The 22,078-nt window shown below is 38.5% G+C and overlaps 1 protein-coding gene across 2 annotated transcripts in view; it reads right to left on the reverse strand.

Annotated features, from left to right (window-relative positions):
* The window catches only part of MNAT1 (MNAT1 component of CDK activating kinase), a 159,588-nt gene that overhangs the window by 78,770 nt on the left and 58,740 nt on the right, over positions 1-22,078 (reverse strand). For both annotated transcript variants that reach the window (XM_060174893.1, XM_007519267.3), the window contains one exon: positions 19,471-19,596. In XM_060174893.1, the coding sequence (XP_060030876.1) occupies positions 19,471-19,596 (126 nt within the window). The remainder of the gene's footprint in view (positions 1-19,470; positions 19,597-22,078) is intronic.

Raw genomic sequence — 22,078 nt, forward strand, 5'->3', positions numbered from 1 at the left:
ACAGCTCAGCTGCAAGAAATAATGAAGACATCTCCTTTGCTTCATCTTGGATGGAACTTGAAGAAATCATGTTGTGAGTGAAAGAGAATGACAAATACCAAATGACCTCACTTACAGGTGGAACTTAAACAAGGAGAGAAAGAAAGTGAAAATACACAGTGAGACATGAACTAGATGTGGTATTCTGCAACAAAGCAAAAGACACTGAAGGAAGTGGATACTGGAGGGAGTAGTAATAAGGGTCTTGGAGAACCACTGCCACAGTTGGAGAAGGATTTAAGATAGTAGAGTGGTCCAGGAGGTGGTGCAGAATATTGAACTCTCAAGCATGAGGTCCTGAATTCAATCCCTGACAGCACATGTACCAGAGTGATGTCTGGTCTTTTCTCTCTCTTCTCTTTCTCACGAATAAATAAATAAATTATATATATATATACATATGGAAATCAGGTGTATAGACATCTATCAATTGTACATGTGCCAACAAACAGCCTGTAAATCATTATTTCCCCAATAAAATGATGTGAGAGAAAAAAAAAATTTCAAAGATAAATAAATCTGAAATGAAACATATAATTAGTGGAAAACAATAGATTATGACAAACTTGAAGATAGCAGCTACCCAAAGCACAAAGAAAATAAGACTAAAACAATAACAGACATCAATAAACTGTGTAACTATACCAAACTATATGTAATTGAGATCATAGATGATAGTGGGAGAAAAGAACAGAAACATGTAAGGGGTCGTGCAGTGGCACACCCATTTAAGTGCACACATTACCATGCACAAGGACTGGGTTCGAGCCCCCACTCCCTACTTACAGGGGAGACACTTCACAAACAATGAAGCAGGTTTGCTGGTGCCTCTCTCTCTCTCCCTCTCTGTCTCCTCCTCCCCTCTCAATTTCTATCTGTCCTATCTAATAAAAATAGAAAGTGAAAAGGAAAAAGAAAAAATGGCCACCAGGATTGGTGGATTTGTTCTATAGGCACAGACCCTAGTGATAGCCTGGTGGTAATAAAAATAAATAAATAAATAAAAAGAAACATATGAAGAAATAGTCAATTTTCTCTATATTTGATACAGACAAGTATTTTAAACCAAGTCATAATAATTACCTTATACAATAAATGAAAACTGTTAGATTTAACAAAAAAAAAAAAAGCAAAATTTAACAAAAGATATGGTATATCATTATATTTCGTATGTAAGTAGTATTCCTTTTTGGATATATACCGTATCTTTCTTAGCTATTCCTTTGTCATTGGCCATGTAGGTTGCTTCCACGTTTGGATTATTACAAATTGTGCTGCTATAAATATAGGTATACATAAGTGTCTTTGGATGAGTGTCTCTAATGTCAACAACTGTATTGTAAACCATGAGCCTTCCCCCCACACCCCAACAAAGTGATTTGAAATCAAACTACATAAGGGTAAACAGACAACCCAATAATTGGAACGAGTTATTTACATAACACATGCCTGACAATTGATATCAAGCATCTATAAAGAACTCATATAGCTTAATGTCAGCAAAACTCAAATAACTCAGTGAAATAGTGGTCAAAGTATTTGAACAGTTTTCTAAAAAAGAAGTAGACATGACCCACAGACATATGAAAAGATGCTCCATTTCATTTATCATTAGAGAAATGCAAATTAAAACCAAACTGTACCTTCAGAATGGTCTACATCAAAACAGGAAATGGCATGTGTCAGTGAGGATGTAGACAAAGAGGAACTCTTACTCTGTATGTCGGTATAAATGCAAACTGGCACAGTACCTATGGAAAACTTTTTAGTCCTGAACAATTAAAATGAAAATACCTTATAGTCCACCTGAACCACTTTTAGGCATTTATCTCTTAACGGCATGAAAACACTAAGTCAGAGGAACATATGTGCACCTCCATGTCCAAAGCTGCTTGTTCATAAGAGTGAAAGTATTGAAGCAAACCTAAAAACCCACCAACAAATGACTACATAAAGAAGTTATGGGATGGAGTCGGGCAGTAGTGCAGCAGGTTAAGCACATGTGGCGCAAACGCAAGGACGGGAGTAAGGATCCCGGTTCGAGCCCCCAGCTCCCCACCTGCAGGGGCGTCGCTTCACAGGTGGTGAAGCAGGTCTACAGGTGTCTATCTTTCTCTTCCCCTCTGTCTTCCCCTCCTCTTTCCATTTCTCTCTGTCCTATTCACAATGACATCAATTACAACAACAATAAAAAACAACAAGGGCAACAAAAAGGAAATAAATAAATAAATAAAATTTTTTAAAAACTCCAAAAAAAGAATATATGGGATATATATATTCAATGGAATACTACTCTGCAATTTAATAACTTGCTATTGTGTCCTTCAAGACAAAAATGGATGGAGCTGGAGGTGGTGATGAAAGACAATTATCAAACGGATTTCACTCATAAAACACATGAACTTGCAAAGGAAAAAAAAAAAGGCAACCTACCTCTGAAACTTTGAAAGAACTATGGTTGGGTGACTGTAGGGAGGCACAGAACTTTGGTGGTAGGTGTGGTTTGGAACTATACCCTTGCTATTTTATAGTCTTGTAAGCTACTATTAAACAGCTAATTAGTTTGTATTTCTTAAATCTACAATTACAGTGGCCTATTTTAATACTGTTTTCTTAAATAACTGAAAGAAAAATAGAAGGGCTGAGGAAGCAGCATAATGGTTATGCAAAAAGCCTTTGATGCCTTAGGCTTTGAAGTCCCAGGTTGACTGCCAGTACCACCATAAGCCAGAGCTGAGTGAGTGCTTTGGTTGGTCTCTTTCTCTGTGTCTTTCTCTCTATACCTCTCTCATCAAAAAATAAATAAGACGTATTTTAAAATAGAAAATAAAATCAACAAGGAAACAGAACTCTTAACACCAATTAATTTACTAATTCACATTCACGGAACACTGCCCAAGCTCATAAAAAAATAATAAACAAATAAATAACCCATCCACCAAGACAAGCCATACCCTGAGAAAAGTTCCAAGTACATCTAAAATGTTTGAAAACATACAAAGTATTTACTCTTCTATAATAGATTTAAATTTGAAGCTAATATAGTATAACAGCATCTGGAAAATCTAGAAATATTTGCATTTCTAAATAAGCCATGCGTCAAGCAAGAAATAAAAACAAAATTAAACAAAAATTCTAAGTAAGTAAAAATGCAACTGTGATGACCACATGAACACCCCTCAGCTCTTCAACTATGAACGTATAATGATCCAAGAGTCCCAGCAGCTGCACTGAAATCCTTCTCCATATTTACACCAAGGTCATGATTTCCACTGAATGACTTAGTGAGACAGGAATGCCAGGGCAGTCCCATACTTAGGAAATGCAAAGTTCCTCCATTAGAAAACTCTGACAAGGTCTCCCAGTTGCCTTGTCAATTTCTCATTAAAAATGCACTACAGTCTGAGATACTTCTACCCAACCTTTCTTCTTTTTTCTCTTGGGAGGTCAAACTTTGCCATGACAGTCTAATGATTTTCTTATCACTAGTTGTTTCTTCTTTATTATTATTATTATCTTTATTTACTTACAACTTTATTGTACACCATTAATCACCTATAAAGTAATAAGCAAATAAATGTTACTGTCACATAAAAAAGGATCAAGACTATATATTTTCACTTTATACCATAACCTCTTAAGAACCAACGACTGAATGTACATTTTGAATTTGTGAGCAGGTTCATCAAAAGGAAATTCTTACTTGGAATCAAAAAATAACTCACCTGGTATAACATACACTTTTACCATGTACATAGACCCAGGTCAAAACAACAGCCACCATATGGGAGCACTATGCAATGGGGTAATTCCACAAGTAACAGAGCAATGCTGTGGTATATTTCCATCTTTCTCTCTGCCTCTCCCACCCCGCTCTGATTTTCACTCTTGAACAAAATAATAAAGAAAAATATTGGCCTGAACAACCATCTTTTGGAAAGTTGTCAAAATAACCAACACAAAAATAAATGAACAAATAAACGGGGACTCGAGCAATAGCGCAGCGGGTTAAAGCGCATGTGGCGCAAAGCGTAAGGACCCACACAAGGATCCAGGTTGGAGCTCCTGGCTCCCCACCTGCAGGGAAGTCGCTTAGCAGGCAGTGAAGCAGGTCTGCAGGTATCTATCTTTCTCTCTGTCTTTCCCTCCTCTCTCCATTTCTCTCTGTTCTATCCAACATCAACAACATCGATAACAACAATAATAACTACAACAATAAAACAAGGGCAACAAAAGGGAATAAATATTAAAAAAGAAACAAAGTGTGATCCGGAGGTGACGCAGTGATAAAGCCTTGGACTCTCAAGCATGAGGTCCTGAGTTCGATACCCGGCAGCACATGTGCCAGAGTGATGTCTGGTTCTTTCTCTCTCCTCCTATTTTTCTCATAAATAAATAAAACATTTTTTAAAAAATAAGTGTAAATAAATAAAGAAAGAACCCATTTAAAAAGGAGGAGAAGGCATGGACAGAATTTACATCAATGAAGATATCAAGATAGCCATAAGCATGAAAAAATTCTCAGTCACTAGTTGTCAAAGAAATGCAAATAAGGACAACAATGAGATACTTCACACCTATAAGAATGTCAGGCATGAGAGTCTGGCTGTAGTTCAGTGGATTAAGCGCAGGTGGCGCCAAGAGCATAGACCAGCTTAAGGATCCCAGTTCCAGCCTCAGCTCCCCACCTGCAGGGGAGTCACTTCACAGGCAGTGAAACAGGTCTGTAGGTGTCTGTCTTTCTCTGCCCCTCTCTGTCTTCCACCTCTCTCTACATTTCTCTCTGCCCTATCCAACAATGATGTCATCAATAACAACAATAATAATAACTACAACAATGCAACAAAAGGGAATCAATCAATAAATAAGTAATGTCAGGCATCAGAAACAACAGAAACAAGTACTAGTGAGGATGTGTGGGGGAAGGAACCCTTTTACACTGTTGCTGGGAATGTAAATTGGTTCAACCCCTATGGAAAACTCTGGAGATTCTTCAGAACATTAGACATGGACTTACTCTATGACATGACAAGTCCAATCCTAGGTATTTATCCAAATGCATATTCAAAGCAATCTATGTATATCTGTGTTCATAGCAGCACAATGTGTCATAGTTCAAACTTGGAAGCAACCCATATGCCCAACAACAAAAGAGTAGTTAAGATAAAGTCATGGCATATCTCCAGAATGGAATGTGACTCAGCTGTAAGAAATGAAGTATCTTTTCTTTTGCTACATCTTGGATGGAAATTGGCAGTATCATGTTAATAACAGGTAGGAGAGGGACAAAAACTGGATGGTCTCACTTTAAGGCAGAACTTGAGAAAAGTATAAATACAAAGTGAAACATGAATGAGGTATGGTCTGTTACAGTGAAGTGCAGGACATGGGGCTGAGAGGATGTTGGAGACCCAAAGAATGTGGTGGAAGGGGATTTTAGTTGGTGGTGACAGTGATGTGCTAAAATCTATCGTGGGGATATAAGAAACTGTACTCAGGTGACAACTGTCTTGAACATGATTATTTTTTTTACTAAAATTAAAAAAAAAGATGGAGTTGTTGCTTTTGCCACATAACATGCAAATATCCAAGAAAATGATATAGATATAAAGGGATGGTACTGCTCAAAAAGGAAAGTCACACAAATGTCACCAAGCAAAAGCCAAAGCAGTTTAAAATGTTGCCCAGTATGTTTACTGGCATTATTGTTAACAAATCACGGACAAGATTCTTATCTAGTGTTAATGTTCATACTGGGCATATTATGTACTTCACATGATAAGATAATGTCCTGAAATGTCTAGAAGAAAACGATCAGAAAAAGAAAGCTAAAAAGAAAAATATTTTGTCAAAGGTCAGTCTCGTCTATTCCACCTACAGAAGCACATTTCATGAGAACCAATGGAGAGGAACCTGGGCTACTAGAATCGTTCCCTAGGAATTCATGGCATGAGAGGTATAAAAGAAAAATAAAAGAACTCTGGGTTATAAAAAAGAAGAGAGAAAATAAAAAACGGGGAAGAAAATTGTTGCCTCAGAATTACAAAATAACCTTTGTTAAATTCACTCCTTCTAAAAAAAAAAAAAAAAAAAAAAAAAATTCACTCCTTCTGTTCTTTTACTCACATTGCTCCCAACTTCTATCATTCTATTTTTATTAGTGTTCACTTTTGTTGAAGCTTAGCTCAAGTCTTCCAAGTTCCACAGGATCTATTTAATGCAGATCTCTTGTAATAATGCTTCAAAATCCTTAAAACTAGTACTGTATAATTATTTGATACATGTCAATTTTGTATATTATTCTGTTTCTAGAAAAGTCAAAACAACAGAGACAGAGAACAAAACACTAGCTGGGACCAATGCAACGATTGCCACCTCAACATGCTTCACTTCAGACTGTGTCCAGAGACTTCACGTGTGGAATGACAACCCTTCAGCTTCATTACTCGGGTGAGACCTTTCCTTTCATAGTATACTCTAATTCCATCCCAGGTGGTTCACTTTCTAACAAAGTGCCAAAACCTAGATATACACCAGTTTCTGTGAGAGAGAGCATATGTTCACACGTATTTGTAAACTACTGCAAAATATATACCTGAAAGCAGTAGTACACTAGAGTTTGCAGTGAGTACCCCCCTAACGCTTCCTCTCCACTATTCCAGGCTTTGGGTCCATGATTCTTCAACAATTTGTTTGGCTTTTTATGTTAACTCTCTTTTCAGTCATCAGGTTCCAGATGTCATCAGGATGTCAGCCAGGTTTCCCTGGACTGAAGACCCCATCAATGTGTCCTGGAGCTCTGCTTCCCCAGAGACCCACCCTACTAGGGAAAGAGAGAGGCAGACTGGGAGTATGGACCGACCAGTCAACACCCATGTTCAGCGGGGAAGCAATTACAGAAGCCAGACCTTCTACCTTCTGCAACCCACAATGACCCTGAATCCATGCTCCCAGAGGGATAGAGAATGGGAAAGCTATCGGGGGAGGGGGTGGGATATGGAGATTGGGTGGTGGGAATTGTGTGGAGTTGTACCCCTCCTATCCTATGGTTTTGTTAATTAATCCTTTCTTAAATAAAAAAGAAAAAAAACACTAGCTGGGGGACTCAAGAGGGATTTTGTATGGTACAGGGTCATCTATAAAAGTATAGCACAGGGAGTCGGGCAGTAGTGCAGCGGTTAAGTGCACGTGGCACAAAGCACAAAGACAAGTGTAAGGATCCTGGTTCAAACCCCCAGCTCCCCACCTGCAGTGGGAGTCACTTTACAAGCAGTGAAGCAGGTCTGCAGGTGTCTATCTTTCTCTCCCCCCGTCTTCCCTCCTCTCTCCATTTCTCTCTGTCCTATCCAAAGACGACATCAATAACAACAACAACAATAACTACAACAACAATGAAAAACAACAAGGGCAACAAAAGGGAAAATAAATAAATAAATAAAAAATTTTTTTAAGTATAGCACGGGGGGTCGGGTGGTAATGTAGCGGGTTAAGTGGAAAGTGCAAGGACAGGCTTAAGGATCCCAGTTTGAGTGCCCAGCTCCCCACCTACAGGGGAGTCACTTCACAGGCGGTGAAGCAGGTCTGCAGGTGTCTCTCTTTCTCTCCCCATCTTTTGTTTTCCCCTCCTCTCGCCATTTCTCTCTGTCCTAGCCAACAAAGATGACATCAATTACAACAACAATAATGACTACAAAAACAATTAAGAAAAAAAAAAAAGGGGGGCAACCAAAACCAAGAAGCAACCCAGGTATCCAACAACAGATGAGTGGCTGAGCAAGTTGTGGTATATATATACACAGTGGAATACTACTCAGCTATAAAAAATGGTAACTTCAATGTTTTCAGCCATCTTTTGTGGACTTTGAAAAATTCATGTTAAGTGCAATAAGTCAGAAACAGAAGGATGAATATGGGATGATCTCACTGGAAGGCAGAAGTTGAAAAACAAGAGCAGAAGAGAAAACACAAGTAGAACCTGAAATGGAATTGGCATATTGCACCAAAGTAAAAGACTCTGGGGTGGGAGGCGGGGAGAATACAGATCCAAGAAGGATGACAGAGGACCTAGTGGGGGTTGTATTGCTATATGGAAAACTGAGAAATGTTACGCATGTACAAACTATTGTATTTACTGTCGAATGTAAAACATTAATTCCCCAATAAAGAAATTAAAAAAAAAAAAAGGGCAACAAATAGGAAAATAAATAAAAGGAGACTACTGAGCAACAGCAGCTAGGTTCCTCTCTCCTCTCCCAGGTAAATTAGGAATATCAAAGGAGACCACCTGCCACCTCAACAAGGCAGGACTAGAATGACTTTAGGAAGCCACCAAATCACCTGTGAGTGCAAACACGTGTGGCTTCTGAACAGGGAGAAGCCTAAGGAGAGATTGGGCTGCTGGTAACAGTCCAGCAGTTTACCAGTTGAGGCACCACCTCCAGTCTGCTATACCAACAAAAAGACTGCTGAAGGGAGGAAAGGACTCCCCTAAGACTCACCAAATGCAACTGTGAGTTGCCACTGCTACTGCCCTCAGAGGCTGGAGTAGCAGGGGAGAGGCCCTGTGCTGACATGGGAATAGATAACTGACCAGAAAATTCGGAAGAATAGCTATACCTCAGTGGCCTAGCAGTGGGGCTGTATAGTGGGACCCTTTCCACATTGATTCCTGATGAGAACATGGTGAATAATTGCCTCAGAATCTACAAAATATAAACAGGACTTGTTTAGAAACTCACAGGGCCTAGCAGTGCTGCCCCACTTGGCAGAGAAGCTGAATTGAGCCTGGAGCCTTGGATCCTTGGGGTGTGAGAGTCTCTTTGTGTAACCACTGTCCTATCTCTCCCCCCACCCTGCTTTATCTCTTGGTCAGGAGTGAGTGATTAAGCTAAGAAGCCTACTTATACTTTAAAAACCCTCAGGCTCCCATAGCCTACAGGGAAGAAAAAGAACAAAAGAGGCTTTTAACAGCTTCAGAGCTCCAACTCAGGAATGGAAATAATATTGAAACAACTGTTAATTTCCACAACTGGGAACTCTTTAAGTATCTTACTTAGACACAAGTCAACCCAGGAAAGAGTGATCAGTAATTTAAAAAAGTACTAAGAGAGGGACCTCATAACATAACATACAGAACTGTTAAACCAACAAGAAGAAATACTGGAGAAATGAACCAGGACAAGAGTCCAGCTAAATGTCCCCCAAAGGTTAAATCACAAAATAGTGAGGTCAACATCCAAACGCTTGTTAAGGAAATAGTCACAGGAGTAAGTAAAGAGTTTGAAAAAATTGTCAACAGAAATGCAGAAACAACAAATGAGAATCTGGAAGAAAACACTAATTATCTTGAGGTTATTAGAGAGCTGAAAGCTGAAATAGCTGAGCTAGGAACATAACTAGCTGAATAAGCTAAAACAGTGTCAGAACAGAGTAACAAAATACATGAACCACAGAACAATAGAGGGAGAAAGACCCCTCACAGAATGGGAGAAGATCTTTACATGCCACACATCAGACAATAGTTTAATAACCAAAAACAGATAAAGAGCTTGCCAAACTCAACAAGAAAACAAATGACCCCATCCAAAAATGGGGAGAGGACATGGACAGAATATTCACCATGGAAGAGATCCAGAAGGCCAAGAAACACATGAAAAAGTGCTTCAAGTTTTTGATTGTCAGAAAAATGCAAATAAAGACAAAAATGAGATACTACTTCACTCCTGTGAGAAAGTCAAATGTCAGAAAAGGTAGCAGCAACAAATGCTGGAGAGGTTGTGGGGTCAAAGGAACCCTCCTGCACTGCTGGTGGGAATGTAAATTGGTCCAACCCCTGTGGAGAGCAGTCTGGAGAACTCTCAGAAGGCTAGAAATGGACCTACCCTATGATCCTCCAATTCCTCTCCTGGGGATCTATCCTAAGGAACCCAACACAGCCATCCAAAAAGATTTGTGTATACCTATGTTCTTAGCAGCACAATTTGTAATAACCAAAACCTGGAAGCAACCTAGGAGTCCACAACGGATGAGTAGCTGAGCAAGTTGTGGTATATATACACAATGGAATACTACTCAGCTATTAAAGAACTATTAACAATGGTGACTTCACCGTTTTCAGCCCATCTTGGATGGAGCTTGAAGAAATCATGTTAAGTGAAATAAGTCAGAAACCGAAGGATGAATATGGGATGATCTCACTCTCAGGCAGAAGTTGAAAAACAAGATCAGAAGAGAAAACACAAGTAGAACGTACACTGGAATTGGCATATTGCACCAAAGTAAAAGACTGGGGGGCGGGGGGAGTACAGGTCCAAAAATTATGACAGAGGACCTAGTGGGAGTTGTATTGTCATGTGGGAAACTAAGAAATGTTATGCATGTACAATTGTATTTACAGTCGAATGTAAAACATTAATCCCCCCAATAAAGATTTTTTTTTAAAAAAAGGGAAATTAAGAAGAGAAAGTCATAGCATACTCATTAATCTAGTTAGTGAAAAATGGCTTAATCCCACCATATGAGTTTTCCTATGTACATTTTTTCTAACATTCTATAATTCCTCTTAAGAATTTCTGATAATTAGTTAATATGTGATATTTTTCCTTATATTATTATAAGATGTATTGATGTCCTCAACATTTGTAACTTTAAAAGCATGTGAGAGCCAGGGAGGTGGCTCAACAGTCTAGCATATGTCCTGCATTGTCAAATGCCTGAATTATTTCTGAATAAAGATCAATAAACTTTCTAAATAAAGCTTGTGAACATTTTATATTATTTAAGCACTCATATTCTCTTCATTGTATAAAACTAAGTTACAATATGCAGGCTGTACCTGAGAAATGTATGAAACTTAGTTTCATACCTACAAGCACAGATATGATAAGACAATTTTAAAATTCAAAAAAATATAGCTGAATAAACAGGGAGAGAAGCAGATGTAATATGTGTTATAATAACAAAAAAAGGGGCTTTTTTTATTTAATGATTAATGAGGAGGGGGAAGAGGAAGAGAGAATCAGTGCAATCACTCTGGTACATGAGATGCCATGATACAACTTCAGGCCTCATGATTAAGAACTCAGTCCTTTATCTACTATAGCATCTCCAGGTCACCAAAATAATTCTAATTGCTTCCTCCCTTGTATTACCACTGTGACTCATACCATTTATTTAAGTATGTATGTACTAAATATATACAGTTACATACATGTAGTATGTATACAAGTTTACTTTACTAAGGTGTTACTATATTTTGAATAACTATTATCTGTTCAATTAAGATCAAGAAAAATTAAAAATTTATTTTGCCTTCCATCATTTTCTCTCCAGTTTTTTCTTCTTTATGTAGTTATAGTTTCTGGCTTATATAGTTTTCCTTGCCTTTAAAGAATTTTGTTTTTTAATTTATAAAAAGGAAACTCTGACAAAAGCCTATAGCTTTCCTATTTTTCATCCCTCTGGGAGTATGGACCCAGGGTCATTGTGGAATGCAGAAGGTGGAAGGTCTGGCTTCTGTAATTGCTTCCTGCTGAACATGCAAAGAATTTTTTTAAACATTTATTATAAAGAGTATCTACTGGGAAATTTTCCTTCAGTAATTGTTTGCCTAATTTTTTTTTAATTTTTCCTTTACTTTATAAAAATTATTCACTGATCTCCATGTTGTCTTTATTTGCATTTCTCTGACAATCAGCGACCTGGAGCAGTTTTTCATGTTGGTTAGCCTTTTGGATCTCCTCTGGAGTGAATGTTCTGTTCATATCCTCTGCCCACTTATGGATGGGGTCATTTGCTTTTTTGGTGCTAAGTTTGCTGAGCTCTTTGTATATTTTGGTGATTAGTCTCTTGTCTGATGTATGGCATGTAAAGATCTTCTCCCATTCTGTGAGGGGTCTCTTGGTTTGGGTAGTGGTTTCTTTTGCTGTGCAGAAGCTTTTTAATTTGATGTAGTCCCATAGGTTTATACTTGCCTCTTTGTAATTGGATTTGTTTCATTAAAGATGTCTTTAAAATGTGGTATATATACACAATGGAATACTATGCAGCTACTAAGAACAATGAACTCAACTTGTCTGATCCATCTTGGTCAGAGCTAGAAGGAATTATGTTAAGTGAGCTAAGTCAGAAAGATAAAGATGAGTATGGGATGATCCCACTCATCAACAGAAGTTGAGAAAGAAGATCAGAAAGGAAAACTAAAAGCAGGATCTGACTAAATTAAAAGTAGGGTACCAAAGTAAAAACCCTGTGGTGAGGGGGAGGGTGGACATGTGGCTTCCTGGGCCGGCGGGGCTGGGGATTGGGATGGGACACAGTCTTTTGGTGATGGGAATGGTGTTTATGTACACACCTATTAAATTGTAGTCATATAAATCACTATTTAATTAATATGAGAGGGGGAAAAATTGTATGTTGAACAAAGGGACTTTTTTTTTTCTTTTTTTTTTTTCTCCTCCAGGGTTATTGCTGGGCTCGGTGCCTGCACCATGAATCCACTGCTCCTGGAGGCCATTTTTTCCCCCTTTTTGTTGCCCTAGTTGTTGCAGCCTCATTGCGGTTATCATTGCCATTGTTGACGTTGCTTTGTTGTTGGATAGGACAGAGAGAAATGGAGAGAGGAGGGGAAGACAGAGAGAGGGGGAGAGAAAGATAGACACCTGCAGACCCGCTTCACCGCCCGTGAAGCGACTCCCCTGCAGGTGAGGAGCCGGGGGCTCGAACCGGGATCCCTACGCCGGTCCCTGCGCTTTGCGCCACGTGCGCTTAACCCACTGCGCCACCGCCCGACCCCCACAAAGGGACTTTTCAAAGTTAACCCAATTACCAAATAATGTGATGATAACAATAAATATCCATTGTCTTCTTGAACCCTAAGACAGTAGGAACCTCACATTTCCACTATAGAGCCTAAACTTCCCCCAGTCCTGGGACCCTAGGGTAGGACCCACTTTCCCGTATGCGTCTCCCAATCCATACCAAATAATATTGCATCCGCTGATCACAACCTAATCAACACAACGAGTACCACCTCAGCATGCTTCACTTCAGACTGTGTCCAGAGACTTCAGGTGTGGAATGACAACCCTTCAGCTTCATCACTCGGGTGAGACCTTTCCTTTCATAGTATACTCTAATTCCATCCCAGGTGGTTCCGAACAAAGTCCCAAAACCTAGATATAGACCAGGTTCCTGGAGATACAGCATATGTTCACACGTATCCATAAACTAGGGCAAATTTATACCTGAAAGCAGTAGTACACTAGAGTTTGCAGTGAGTACCCCCCAACACTTCATCTCCACTATTCCAACCTTTGGGTCCATGATTCTTCAACAATTTGTTTGGTTTTGTATGTTAACTCTCTTTTCAGCCACCAGGTTCCAGATGCTATCAGGATGGCAGCCAGGCTTTCCTGGACTGAAGACCCCACCAATGCGTCCTGGAGTTCCGCTTCCCCAAAGACTCACCCTACTAGGGAAAGAGAGAGGCAGACTGGGAGTATGGATCGACCAGTCAATACCCATGTTCAGCGGGGAAACAATTACAGAAGCCAGACCTCCCACCTTCTGCAACTAACAAGGATCCTGGGTCCATGCTCCCAGAGGGATAGAGAATGGGAAAGCTATTGGGGAGGGGAAGGGATATGGAGATTGGGTGGCGGGAATTGTGTGGAGTTGTACCCCCCCCATCCTACGATTTTGTTAATGTCTCCTTTCTTAAATAAATAAATAAATAAAATTTTAAATTTAAATTTAAAAAAAAAAGATCCGGGTTTGAGCCCCAACCTCACCATCTGCAGGGGAGTCACTTCACAAGCGGTGAAGCAGGTCTGCAGGTGTCTATCTTTCTCTCCCCTACTCTGTCTTCCCCTCCTCTCTCCATTTCTCTCTGTCCTATCCAACAACAACGACATCAATAGCAACAACAATAACTACAACAATAAAACAACAAGAGCAACAAAAGGGAATAAATAAATAAATATTTAAAACAAAAATTATTCATTGAGGGTAGGACAGTAGCACCAAGGATTAAGTGCACATGGCGAAGCACAAGGACCAGCGTAAGGATCCTGGCTCAATCCTGGCTCAATCCTGGCTTCCCACCTGCAGGGGGTGTCGCTTCACAAGCAGTGAAGCAGGTCTGCAGGTGTCCTTCTTTCCCGTCTTCCCTTCCTCTCTTGATTTCTCTCTGCCCTATCCAACAACAATGACATCAATAACAACAATAATAATAACCACAACGATAAAACAAGGAGTTGTGAAAAGGGAAAATAAATAAATATAGGGGTCGGCCGGTGGCGCAGTGGGTTAAGCGCATGTGGCGCAAAGCGCAAAGACCGGCGTAAAGATCCCGGTTCGAGCCCCCGGCTCCCCACCTGCAGGGGAGTCGCTTCACAGGCGGTGAAGAAGGTCTGCAGGTGTTTATCTTTCTCTCCCTCTCTCTGTCTTCCCCTCCTCTCTCCATTTCTCTCTGTCCTATCCAACAACGAATAGCGTCAACAATGGCAATAATAATAACCACAACGAGGCTACAACAACAAGGGCAACAAAGGGGGGAAAAATGGCCTCCAGGAGCGGTGGATTCATGATGCAGGCACAGAGCCCAGCAATAACCCTGGAGGAAAAAAATAATAATTAAAAAAATAATAATAAATAAATAAATAAATATAGTGGTCCGGGAGGTGGCGCAGTGGATAAAGCATCCAACTCTCAAGAATGAGGTCCTGAGTTCAATCCCCGGCAGCACATGTACCAGAGGGATGTCTGGCTCTTTCTGTCTCCTCCTTTGTTTCTCATTAATAAATAAATAAAATGTTAAAAAAAACAAACATAATACAGAAATAAACTTTAAATATATATATAAATAAATAAATATAAAAAATTTTAAATTATTCACTTAATTTTGAGAGCTGTACATGATTTATGATATTATATTCTATTTATGATTTTCTATTTGCTTGACTATCCTGATTTTATGCTGTTCCAGCTACTGATCTGAGTGAGGCCTTATGTATGGAAAGAATACATTCTACCTGCTGAGTCACCTACCTCTGCAGCAGAAACAGTTCTTTACATTTATTTATTTTAATGTGGCGACTAGAACATTAATTATGCATGTGATTTGACTTTTCTTCTTTTTTTTTTTTTATATAGACAGAAACTGAGAGGAAAGAGGAAGACAGAAAGGAGTAAAGAGAGATACCTAACAGCGGAATTTCACTACTCATGAAGCTTCCCCCACTACAGATGGGACAAGGGATTAATCTCCTATCATTGTGCATGGTAATATGTGCTCTCAACTGGATGCACCTTTCCCAGCTCAGTTCCTTTATGTTTAAAATAGTCCTGCAGGCTACATTATTCTAAACTGGTAGCTTTTTTTCTCTCAGTTCCTTAAATGTTTCACTCTACTCTTCTAGATTGGATGATTTCTGAGGAGAAGCCATATATAATTTTTATCTTTGCTTCTCTATAAAGTAATTTCTATTCTCTGTTCTCCAGAATTTTATCTTCAATTTTCTACAATTAGAACATGATATACCTATGTGTAATTTTTTTCTGGCAACTATCCTACTTAGTGTTCTCTGAACTTCCTTGCTCTTTGTTTTTTGTTTGTTTTATTGCTAACAAGGTTATCACTGGAGCTCAGTGCCAATCAACTGCTCCCGGTGGCCATTCTCCTGCCCCTTTCTATTTTATTTAATAAGATAGAAGGAAATTTGAGAGGGTAAGGGGAGATAGAGAGGTAAAGAGAGGGGCCAGGTGGTAGCACACATAGTACAAAACATAAAGACTTGCTGCTCAAGGATCCCAGTTCGAGTCCCAGGCTCCCCACCCACAGGGGGGATGCTGCACAAGTGGTAAAGTGCTGCAAGTGTCTATCATTCTCTCCTCCTTTCTACCTTCCCTTTCTGTCTCAATTTCTCTCTGTACTATCCAATAAAACAGAAAAAATGGCCACCAGGAGCAATGGATTGGTAGTGCTGGCATGGAACCCCAGTGATAGCCCTGGAGGCAAAAATTAAATAAATAAATGGGATACAAGATAAATTTTAAAAAGAGAGAGAGACAGACATCAGCAGACCTGCTTTACCAATTGTAAAGCTTCCTGCAGGGAGAGAGTAGGTGCTTCAGTCCAGGTCCTCAGGCATGGTAATATGTGCACTCAACCAAGTGTGAAACCACTCACTTTACTCCACTCTGCCTTGCTCTTTGGTCTAGCATCTAATATTAATCTGGGGAGACTCTCAGTTGTTACTGTTTCAAGTATTTTTTATTTCCTTCTCTACTTCTGGTATTGCTATTACACATGTTACACTTCCTTTGTGATCTCACAATTCTAGGATATTCTGTTCAGATCTTTTTCCTCTTCAGTTTATTTCCCTGATTTTCACTTTTCAAAGATTCTATTACAAACTTCAGCTCAAAGATTCTTTCCTTAGGAATATCCAGTCACTAATAAGTCAAAAGATTCTTCATTTCTATTACTGCTTTGGTTTGGTTTGTTTTGTTTTTTCAGTTGCTAAGATTTTCACTGGGGCTTCATAACTGTACAATTCCACCACTCCTGGCATAATTTTTCACCCCAGAGACAGGGTGAGAGACAAAAAGAGGAGAAACCGTAAGGATCCCAGTTCGAGCCGCAGCTCCCCACCTGCAGGGGAGTCGCTTCATAAGCAGTGAATCAGGTCAGCAGGTGTCTTTCTCTCCTCCTCTCTGTCTTTCACTCCTCTCTCCATTTCTCTGTCCTATCCAACAACGATGACATCAATAACAAAAAAGGAGGGGGGAATAAATAAATAAATATTTTTAAAGAGTGAGAAAGACACCACATCACCATTCATGAGGCTTTCACTTGGCATGGTGCTCACAAGTGGTGACTGAGGGTTCAAATCTAGGTCTTTGTATATACAAAATGTGAGTTCTACTAGGTGATCTATCTACCAGGATGAGTTACTGTTTTTTATTTTATCACTATCATTATATATTATTATAAATTAATTGCTGTATGTAAGTTCACCACTAAAATTTCAGTTCAACTCTTCATAATTGAATTTACCCCTACTACATAATTGATATGCCCCATTCCTCTTTATTTCTAGTTAGCCACTAATTTTGTATCATAGTCTAAAAATTTACTATTTGTGGTTGTGTTGTCTACTTTATGCACCATATTAGTCATAAGTGTTTTATACTTCCCAATGAGTAATTTCCAAATCCCTGCCATGTCTAAGTAAAATTCTAATGTTTGCTCAATCTATTTCAGCTGTATGCTCTGGCTTTTAATATGTCTTATCTTTTTTAATATTTATTTATTTATTCATTCCCTTTTGTTGCCCTTGTTGTTTTATTGTTGTAGTTACCATTGTTGTTGTTACTGATGTCATTGTTAGGACAGAAAGAAATGGAAAGAGGAGGGGGAGACAGAGAGGAGGAGAAAAAGACACGTGCAGACCTGCTTCACTGTGAAGCGACTCCCCCGCAGGTGGAAAGCCAGGGGCTTACGCAGGTCCTTGCGCTTTCGCCATGTGTGTTTAACCCGCTGCACTACCGCCTGACTTCCTGCCTTGTTACTTTCTCTTTTAAAAGCCAGGCATAGTGGTGCGGGAGATGGTGCAGTAGATAAAAGTATTGGACTCTCAAGCATGAAGTCCTGAGTTCAACCCCGGGCAGCACATGTTCCAGAGTGATGTCTGGTTCTCTACCTCTCTCTCCATCTCTTTCTCTCTCTCTCCCCTTCTCCTCCTCCTTTCTTATTAAAAAATAAATAAAATCTGGGAGTCTGGCGGTAGTGTAGCGGGTTAAGCGCATGTGGCGCAAAGCACAAGGACCGGCATTATGATCCCGGTTCGAGACCCCGGCTCCCCACCTTCAGGGGAGTCACTTCATAAGCGGTGAAGCAGGTCTGCAGGTATCTTTCTCTCCCCATCTTCTCCTCCTCTCTCCATTTTCTCTCTGTCCTATCCAACAACGACGACATCAATAACAACAATAATAACTACAACAATAAAACAACAAGGGCAACAAAAGTAAATAAATAAATATTAAAATGAGAGAGAGAGAAATCAAATCTTAAAAAAAAAAAATCCAGGCATAATACACTGGGTAAAAGAAACTTCTGTAAACAGGTCTTCAGATGTGTCAGCAATGTGTGAATGTGTGTCAGGTGATGGAGTGTGTTTTGGTTTTTTTTGTGTGTGTTGTATTATTTTGTTTTTTGTTTTGTTTTGTTTTGAGATGGAACATGTTTGTACTACTGTGATTCTACTTCTTATATAGAGAGTCTATGTTTCTGAACTGAATTTCATACACAAGTTTCTCAGTTACCAGCCCCGTTACATGGCCTAAGTAGAGTGGGCTGAGGTTGTATATTTCCATTCCTACCTGCAAATTCAGTGGCTAGATTTATACAACTGCTTTTCCCCACAATAGTTAAGTCACTGATAAAACTCCAGCAGGTTAGGTTCTAGTAAAATAGTTTCTCCTGAGGAAAGGTCTTGTTAAGAACAGAATGTTCTAGCATATTTCAAAATGGTACCTTTTCCCCTTCTGCCAGGAACTCAAGAGGATATTTCTATTGTTTACTGAGAGAACCTGAAAAACTATATAAGAAGTGGAACTCTCCGAAGTGTGACGGCCCTCCTGTGACAGATTCTACAGAAATTTCTAAGAATTGCCCCTTCTCATACTGTTAGTTACAATTCAGGCTTTCCCTAGAAATTGCTAGTCTGGAGAGTTGTGATTCTTCTAAAAATCTCTATGGGTCTTTCCTATTATAGGGTAATGTTTACCTTTACACCATCTTTCACTTATGAATTTAAGAAAAGATGTTGATGGGGGTGGCAGTGATGCACCCAGTTAAGTGCACATAGTACTATGTACAAGGATCTGCACAAGGACTTGGGTTCAAATCCTTGCTCCCCACCTGCAGTAGGGATGCTACACAAGCGGTGAAGCAGGTGTCTTTCTCCCACTCTGTCTCACCCACACCTCTCAATTTCTTCCTGTCCTACTAAATAAAATAGAATTTTTAAAAAATTGATTATTCATTGTATTCAGATTTTGATACTGATTATTAGAAAGTAATGACAACTTCTGAGGTTCTTACAGACTATACTACTGAAACATCTAAATCTTTTCATTTTCTGCAGGAAAATCACCATAGGGGGCCAAGTGGTGGCTCACCTGGTTAAGTACACACATTATAGTGCTCAAGGATCCATGTTCAAGCCCCTGGTCCCCATCTGCAGGGGGAAAGCTTCACAAGTGGTGAAGCAGGATTTCAGGTGTATCTCTATTTCTCTTTCTCTATCTCCCCTCTCAATTTCTGTGTCTAACAACAAATAAAGATTTAAAAAAAAATCAATATAAAATTATAAAGTATAGTCTTTGAACTATTTATTTTAAACAAGAAATTAAGGAACAGCTTACCATTTTGATGCCTGTGGAAAATGTCACCGGTTTTGTTAGTTTAGGTTTCTCAAGTTGCATTTCCAATTGGGTAGATCTATCCTTGTGCTGAGCCAAAAGCAGAGCAACAGGGAGATCTGAACTTTCCTGTAAGAAAAGTTAAAGTGCAACATAAAAGTTATAGAGAAAAAACTAAAAAGCAACAAACTCACTCTTTAAATGATTCCTTGCTATTAGTGTTTGATGTTAGTCTAAATATTCACTTTATGGAAAGTATTTTTATAAAAAAAAAAACAAAAATGAAAAGAATAGTATTTAATAATATAAAGGGGCTGTTTTAAATACATAAATGAAAATAACCTGCAAAAACTTATTTTTATGAAATCTACATTGTAAACATATAATAGGGTCTTATTTCTTCAAGCAAAGCCAACAGTGTTTACTTAAATTTAAAAAAATTAGAAACAAATCCTAAGGACTTCTATAAAGTATTATAACTTGAATCAGATGTTTATCTAAAACACATTCTTTTTTGACCAGTTTGAAATTGTTTCCTACTAGATTTCACCTGAGGCCATTTGGAAATTATCTTTATTCTGATTTTCACAATGGAACTATTGTTAAGTACAACCAAAAGTATATTTTCATATTTAGTGACATTTTTTTTAGAGATCAAGTCTTAAGTTTTTTAATTCACAAACAATAGTAAACATTTTAAATCTTACACTAAGTCAGGTCCATTGAACAAATCTACACACAAACATATTAATAACACAAGCAAATTACTGATTCTTCTATATAGAGAGTTATTTATCTACTGAATATGGAAGACAGCTACGCTCACCACTATACCACAAACAATTATCGAATATGAAGTCATCTTACATATTTAAGGTGTTGTGGAGCTAAGAACTAAACTAAATGATATCTAGAAGTTTTCCTAAGTTGTCAGTTAAGTAAAAACATAGAAACACATGCAAAATGAAGTCAGGGAAAAGAGATCATATTCACATATGTAGTACTTTATAAGTCTATAAACAAAAGGTACAGACATACTTCTACCTCCTATAGAAAGGTTACCTATAAAAATAACCTTCAAATGGCCTGTGCTATTTTAAAAGTTACTACACAGGATTTAATCCTGGAAGAAAAAAATACTGTTAATATCTCACAGTATGAGAGCAAACATAAAGCAGAATCTAATTTTCTTCCCTAATCTGACAACTTTGTAGGATGTTCATTTACAGCTATCCTAGGTTTCCATTATGAACTTTGTAATAAAATGTAAAGTCAAAAGATGTTCAAATAGACTATGTTGAAATGGTTCACTTTAAAAAAAAAAAAAAAGCTGCTAATAAATCATCTGCCCTTGCTTTGATCCAGGTTTCACATTTATATAACATGACAAGTGTATTAAAATATCATCATATGGTCTGGGAGGTGGCACAGTGGTAAAGCTTTGGACTCTCAAGCATGAGGTTCCTATTTCGATCTCCAGCAGCACATGTGCCAGAGTGATGTCTGGTTCTTTCTCTCTACTCCTATCTTTATCATAAATAAATTTTAAAAATCTTTAAAAAAAAAAACCAACATAAAACTACTAAAATTTACCTGGAAACTCTTGTCCCCTTGCCCTAGACTTATACATTAATGACAAAGAGGAGGCATAGGAGAGAGAAAGAATCAGAGCATCATTCTTAACACATGCAATGCTGCAGATTGAACTCAAAGGTCCAACACTTTACCCACTCTGCCACCTTCCAGGCTTTACATAAACTACTAAAATTTAATAAAAATAAAAATGTTTAATCGGAAACTAATGTTGATACTAAGGAACATTATTTCAAGACTGTTTTATTCCACCTCAGCACTCAAAACTTTGGAGCCTGAAAAATTTTTTTGAATGTTAACTTTGAAGTAAGCAGGTGATATAACAATACGTGGGGGGGGGTGTTCAGTCTCTCAAGTTAGTTTTCTTCTTAAATTTTCTACTTTTTCATTTTTTTAGCTTTCTATTTTTCTACTTACCTTGAAAAATTCTGTAACCTACATTAATTGCCTGAAGTACACTGTTTAATATTTAAAGATATTTTAATATGACTGGCCATAATACTCATTAAAAGCTTCGTAATGACCATTTTTTTAAAGACTGTTTAGTTGACTTTAAGTGAGTTATACATTCATTGCAAACAATATTTCTAATTAGCTATGTTTGACAACAATACCGGCTCATACAAAATTTAAGACATTAGCTTAAGATAATTTTCTCTTTTTTTAATATTTATTTATTTCCTTTTGTTGCCCTTTTTAAAATTATTGTTGTAGTTATTATTGTTGTTATTGATGTCATCGTTGTTGGATAGGACAGAGAGAAATGGAGAGGGGAGGGGAAGACAGAGAGGGGGAGAGAATGACACCTGCAGACCTGCTTCACCGCCTGTGAAGCGACTCCCCTGCAGGTGGAGAGCCAAGGGCTCGAAGCGGTGTCTTTATGCCGGTCCTTGTGCTTCGCACCACGTGCACTTAACCCGCTGCGCCACCGCCCGACTCCAGTGAATTTTCAAACAGTAATATTAAAAGACTTAATAAGTTAAGACTTGCTTTCAAATTGCTTTTTCAAACTATTTTT

The sequence above is a fragment of the Erinaceus europaeus genome, chromosome 16 (assembly GCF_950295315.1).
Source record: "Erinaceus europaeus chromosome 16, mEriEur2.1, whole genome shotgun sequence".
NCBI classification, from domain to species: domain Eukaryota; kingdom Metazoa; phylum Chordata; class Mammalia; order Eulipotyphla; family Erinaceidae; genus Erinaceus; species Erinaceus europaeus.